At 44.9% G+C, this 6,000-nt stretch overlaps 1 protein-coding gene across 3 annotated transcripts in view; it reads right to left on the reverse strand.

Moving 5' to 3' along the window:
* The window catches only part of LOC147604052 (E3 ubiquitin-protein ligase HOS1-like), a 79,711-nt gene extending 75,228 nt beyond the window's left edge, over window positions 1-4,483 (reverse strand). Inside the window, exon 1 of one of the 3 annotated variants that reach the window (XM_086795642.1) lies at window positions 4,116-4,483. In XM_086795642.1, coding sequence (XP_086651768.1) covers window positions 4,116-4,159 — 44 coding nt within the window. In that variant the 5' untranslated portion in view covers window positions 4,160-4,483. The remainder of the gene's footprint in view (window positions 1-4,115) is intronic. The other 2 variants (XM_086795640.1, XM_086795641.1) reach the window with 2 other exon arrangements.
* Window positions 4,484-6,000: the final 1,517 nt, after the last annotated feature.

The following is a 6,000-nucleotide window of genomic DNA, read 5'->3' on the forward strand; positions in this document are numbered from 1 at the left end:
ACAGCCACTTAAAGGCTGTATGCTCCTGAAAATAGCCTTATCTTTGCCCTAGGGCTGTCCCGCAGCCCTTCCATGGCTGGTGGGTCCAGCCTGGGCCTTCGTGGCCCTCATGGGGATGGTTTCACACCATTTCCCATGCCCATACACAGAACCACTGACATCATTCTAGAGGGAGACTCACAGCGCGGACAGGCACTGTTTCATGTGTAGGACATTGCACACCTGACCTTAGACTCCTGTGCAGGACAATGCACACCTGACCTCGGACATCTGAGATGGATCCCTGGCTGACTCGTCCCGGACTGGGCTCACATGGGACCAGTTCACCATCCCAGGTCCTGCACCTTCTGTACAGAAATGTCTACGGGCAACATCTTCGGCGGTCACATTGGCCCTGCACGGAATAAGCATAACAAATTTGCTAAACCTATCAACAATAGTTAAGCACTGCGTATTACGCTTACTCGGACTAGGAGGCAGATTTGTGGCAAAGTCCATCGAAATGTCCTGGAAAGGACCCTCAGGAATTGGCAAAGGCTGTAACAACCCGTTAAAAAATGAGAGAGATATTCTTGACCAGGCACACCCAACACCTTCCTTCAAAATTTCAATGATGGAAAAATGAGCACTAGTAACCCATACTTCACAACACACGAAAGAATTATGGTAGCCCTCCGGTTGAAGATGTGTGTGAAACCCTCGAATATAAGAGAGAGATTCACTCAACAACGTTGTGATCTTCAACATACATGACCACACCCAATGCCTTCCTAACAAATACACACAAGAAACCTTTTAGAGACCACTGATCCATCTCTTCAAGATGTATGAGGATCTCTCAAGTAGAAGCTTTCACCTTTTGACAAATGTCACAGCGTTGTACATATGTAAACACATCACGCCTCATCTTTGGCCAATAGTATTGCCGTTCTAGTTTCTCCAGAGTCCCCTATGACCACCTGTAATGGCGTCATGGGCATCATGGAGAAGAGCTGCCCGAAATGACTTTATGACACATAGTCGGCCTTTGTAGAAAAGCAAACCATCGCGTATACAGAAAATGGCATGGTCCTATGGCATCCAATGCCTGTTCCCACTGAGTACCGAATTCCTCGGAATTCACGTACGTGTGCTTCATGTCTTCTAGTCCTGTACCAACAAGGTCAAGTCTAGTGGTCTGAATCGCAGATACTTGTCCCTTCCTGCTCAAAGCATCGGCCACTGGATTGGCCTTTCCTGGAAGGTACTCAATCATACCACCAAACTGCTGGAATATCCGACTCCAGCGGTGTTGTCGATCACTCCACTGTGCACTTGGCATCGTCTGAATCCAGCGCAATGCCTGATGGTCAATGCGAACCTCGAAGTCACGGCCATACAGGAAATGTTTCCAATGTTTCAAGGCCTGTATAACTACTAGGAGTTCACGATCATAGACTGAGTAATTCTTTTCGGCGGGCAGTAACTTACGAGACATGTAAGCTACTGGATGACCATTCTGTTGCAGTACACCTCCAATTGCGATGTTACTCGCATCGGTGATCACTTGAAATGGTTCGTCCCACGAGGCAAGGGCTAAGCAAGGCGCTTCTGACAAAGCCACCTTGAGGTTCTGGAATGCCTCCAACGCTCATGGAGTCATTCGAATCTTTTGCCTTCTTGTTTTCACTCCCTTTAGCAGATCGGTGAGATCTGCCGAGAGGTCGGAAAACTTGTCAATGTGGGTGGAATATACCTGGCATATACCCACAAATGATCTAATGTCATAAGCTGTCTGTGGTACTTCCCAATTAACAATCTCGGCCACTTTAGCCGGATCCAGTCGAATGCCTTCAGCACTAATTATATATCCCAAGTAATGTACCTGGAACAGATTTCATTGACGTAGAGCTCGTTGCTTTCCAGCAACTTAAGGACTTTCTCCACATCAATGTCATGCTGCTCAACTGTAGCTGAAAATATGAGTATGTCGTCCAGAAATATGAACACACTCTCCAATCAACTCCCGAAAAACACGCATCATCATGCGGTTAAATGTAGCTGGGGCGTTCGTCAAACCAAATGGCATGACCACAAATTCATAGTGGGCCCGTTCTGTACGGAAGGCTGTTTTGGGGATGTTCCCCTCTACAATCCGTACCTGGTGGTACCCACTCTTTAAATCCAGTTTGGAGAACACCTTAGCTCCATTCAGCCTCTCGAGAATATAGTCAATTCGAGGCATCGAGAATCTGCTCTTGATAGTCAGCTTGTTGAGTGCACGATAATCGACACACAACCGAGAAGACCCATCTTTCTTCTTGACAAACAAGATCGGTGCTGCAAATGGCGACACGCTGGGGCGGATGAAGCCAGCTTGCAACAATTCTTGGAGTTGGCGGTCCAACTCCGATTCCATTGCCTTAGAAAGGCGATACGGAAACTTGCTCGGGGGTTCCGAGCCTGGGAGGAGGTCAATCCTGTGATCCTCCGGTCTGGACGGGGGGAGCTGGGGAAGGAGACTGTCCCGAAGAAAAATCTTCTGGAACTTCTCATGGAGAACCGAGTACTTCTCGGAAGCACTGGCCACCGTCTAGGCTGTCTGGATGTAAATCATCGCACACTGTGCGCCTTTCCTGACTGCTCGCTTAGCCTGCAAGTGGCTTATGAGCGGAAAGTTTGGAATACCTGGCTCACACTTAATGGTCACCGAGGTGTTTGTTGACACATTCCGATCGATCTGGAACGTGTGCTTGTCCCACTTGACATCAGGAAGAAACTTGTGAAACCACTGGATACCCAAAATTATGTCTGCTCCTACAAGAGGGGCAACCATAAAGTCACGCACAAACTCTATGCCTTGAATCACTAACTTAGCACCTAGAGCTTCATACTTGACGCTCGTCGTCATACCTGTGCTAAAACCCTCCACCTGTTTGTCCACCGGAGTCAGCTCGAAACGGGCACGCCTAGCGGCCTGTTCCATGACCACATCCTCCGTGCTGCCGCTGTCAAACAAGACGACGACTCTCTGGCCACCTATGTAGCCAAAGGACTTGAGCAATTCGTTGCGCTCATACTCCTGGTCATGGGCGCCCTTCTGCTTATCTTCGAGCTCCCGGCTAATAATTGCTGCTGGGGTCTGTGTGGGAGCTGTGCTCACCACGGAAGCTGTGGAGGCGGCGGCGGCCTTTGGAGGCTTCTTCGGACAATCCCGAGAAGTATGTCCTTCTGTGTGACAAAAGAAACATCTACCCTCCTTCTTGTACTGAGAAAGCTCCTCAGCACTCAACTTGCCACCTGTCCTGCCTGCCTCCGCTTTCTGGTCTAGAGTAAGCTTAGACGCATTGTTCGAGTTCTTGGAGCCAGAGGCTCCCGGGCTCTGTTTTATATGCCTAGATAATCCAAGAACATGCCCAAATTCACCTTTTAGGAACATGCATATTATATACTCATGGTAGTCAACCCACAAGACTATATAACTATCAACTCCATAGTTAGGAGTTACATTACAGGAAAAAAATTCTTGTCCCACTAACATAAGTCGGCCAGTCGGCCAGCCCTTTGCAAGCCTTTCAAAGGTGTAAAGGTCAGTTAATGCATTCATATTGGGTGGCTAAAAAGCTGTCGAACTCTTGGCTACTTGGCCAAGCCAGTCTGCACATGTTTCAGCTGCCCAAATCTAGTTCGCTACTCTGTACAAGTGTCCGCAATTGTCATGGCACATGCATCTGACTGTGTAATATTGTACTGCCACCTTACGTCACAAAACCGCCAGAGCGGAATTCAAAACTTAAAATATTGAGAGAAAATGGTGGATCAAAAGAAGAAATTTAACGCGCCTCAAATGAGGAGTACTGGCAGCTTATTCATGGGAAAAAATGTGTAACAATTCGTGAAGTTCAAATCCATTGACAAGCTAAAGACTAAAATTTTCTGTTTGGAAGAGATAGGAAGAGGCGGCGATGGTCTGGGCAACAGGACAACCCTAATCTAGGGCAAAAAAAAAAAAACTTCTGAAGCTATAGCTGCAAAACGCAGTGCACAGCAAGGGCAAAACGCACTGTGTAAAGCTAGGGCAGAAAACCCAATGTAAAGCTGGGGCAGAAAACACAAAGCAAAGTTACGGCAAAAACCTCGCTTTTCGCTTGGAAGCTGAGATGATGATGATCGTCGTCATCTCTCTGAGGCGGCCCAGCGGCTCCCGCCATTTGTTTGCTGAACTGAACAGAACTGGCCTTGCGCTGTTTTGTGCGTGAGCGCGCGCGTGCCTCACTTACTTAGTGCATCCAAACGATGGTGAAAAAAGAAGATGCCCGTGCCACCTCTCTCACTGTTGTTTCACCTTTTCGGGGTTTCTAAGTCTACCCAAAAAATAAAGATGAGAAACTCTCTCTCTCTCTCTCTCTCTCTCTCTCTCTCTCTCTCGCATTCTACCTATGTTAATACCCATCTCTCTCTCTCTCTCTCAAAAAGTTCTCATTTCAATCCAACCAGTTTGAATGGGAAGATTAAAAATCATACAGTTCTAAATAGACTAGGAAGTTGCTTGAGTTGCATACTTGTCGGTGCGTGACAGGCTTACCTATCCGAATAACCAAGATCGCTCGTGCCATATCAAACTCCATGCATTTCCTACGCCTTCTTGAGAAGCACTACATGCTGAGGGATCCAAACCTTTAGAATGCTTTATGAATGGAATGTGTGTTGTGTCGAAAGTGAGAGAGAGATTTATAGGGAAAACTCCTCTATAGCTTCTTTGGAACAAATTTTCTATGTTTAGCTATGATTTCCTCCAATAATATCATGTGCTTTTTAATGGATTAAACCATGTAATTCATCGTACCACCACTAACATAAGCATAATTTACCGCTTACTAATTTCTTCTAGTTTTTTTATGTTGCCTCTAAGGTCCACTTATCTCACTAGCAATGCACAGCATCATTGATTGCATCCATTTTGCTCATGTTGTCACTATTTTCTAATGATTCAAAAGAAAAACTAGTCGTGGACAACTCAACACCATGTTGAGACAATGGACTCACTCTAAACACTATGAAGCCAATATGAGCTCGTGCTTCTTTATGACTTTTAGCTACACTCATGATTGTTTCCTTTCCTAATGTTTCTCAACTTTAAATTGGGTGTAACAAAAAAACAAAACAAATGTCCCTAAAGACCAAGCAAACCGAGCATAACATCCCACACAAAACAACAATATGAAGCTACTAAAACTAAGTTGAGGTGCATTATACCATGTAAATGTGTCTCTAAGATCAAGATCATGAGATTAGTATAAATACCTTCAAATCATGGGCATGGCAAACCCCACAATCCACATGGGCATGGCAAACCCCACATTCCACATGCATGCAAAACACTTCAAGCCATACCACTTTACACATACAAAGTCCACGTGGGTTCAAAATCACTAGGCCAAAGCCATACACATGAAATTTATTATGGCTTTAAAAATGGAAAAAATACATCAACATGTAAGTTAAGCAACACTAGTAAAATAAGTTTCTTTTAAGAACACAAGTTTTATGCAATAAGTTTATTATGTGGATTTACACAATAGGCCATCATATGTGTGAATGGTCTTTGAAACATAAGTTTCTAAATAAATTGTACTATCTACTTTGCAAATGATTCAAAAAAGATGAGTTAGGCAACATCAAAATCGACACTCGTCATTGTGGAAGCTCCTTCATATATTGAAGGAACACCAATCATGAAGTCCTCTAGTGGGCAAGAAGGAGGCAAGAAGATGAGTTAGGCAACATCAAAATCGACACTCGTCATTGTGGAAGCTCCTTCATATATTGAAGGAACACCAATCATGAAGTCCTCTAGTGGGCAAGAAGGAGGCAAGAAGATTAACTTGAAATTCCTAGAAGTCAATTCAAATGCATTAAAGAAACACAAAACTTTATAGGGATGAGGAGTTCCCACATATACGATTTAAAGAAAAAGGACTCACATGGTAGGCATGTATCCATGAATGGCTAGGAATACTC

The sequence above is a fragment of the Cibotium barometz genome, chromosome 62 (assembly GCF_041138505.1).
Source record: "Cibotium barometz isolate CiBa-2024 chromosome 62, ASM4113850v1, whole genome shotgun sequence".
NCBI classification, from domain to species: Eukaryota; Viridiplantae; Streptophyta; class Polypodiopsida; order Cyatheales; family Cibotiaceae; genus Cibotium; species Cibotium barometz.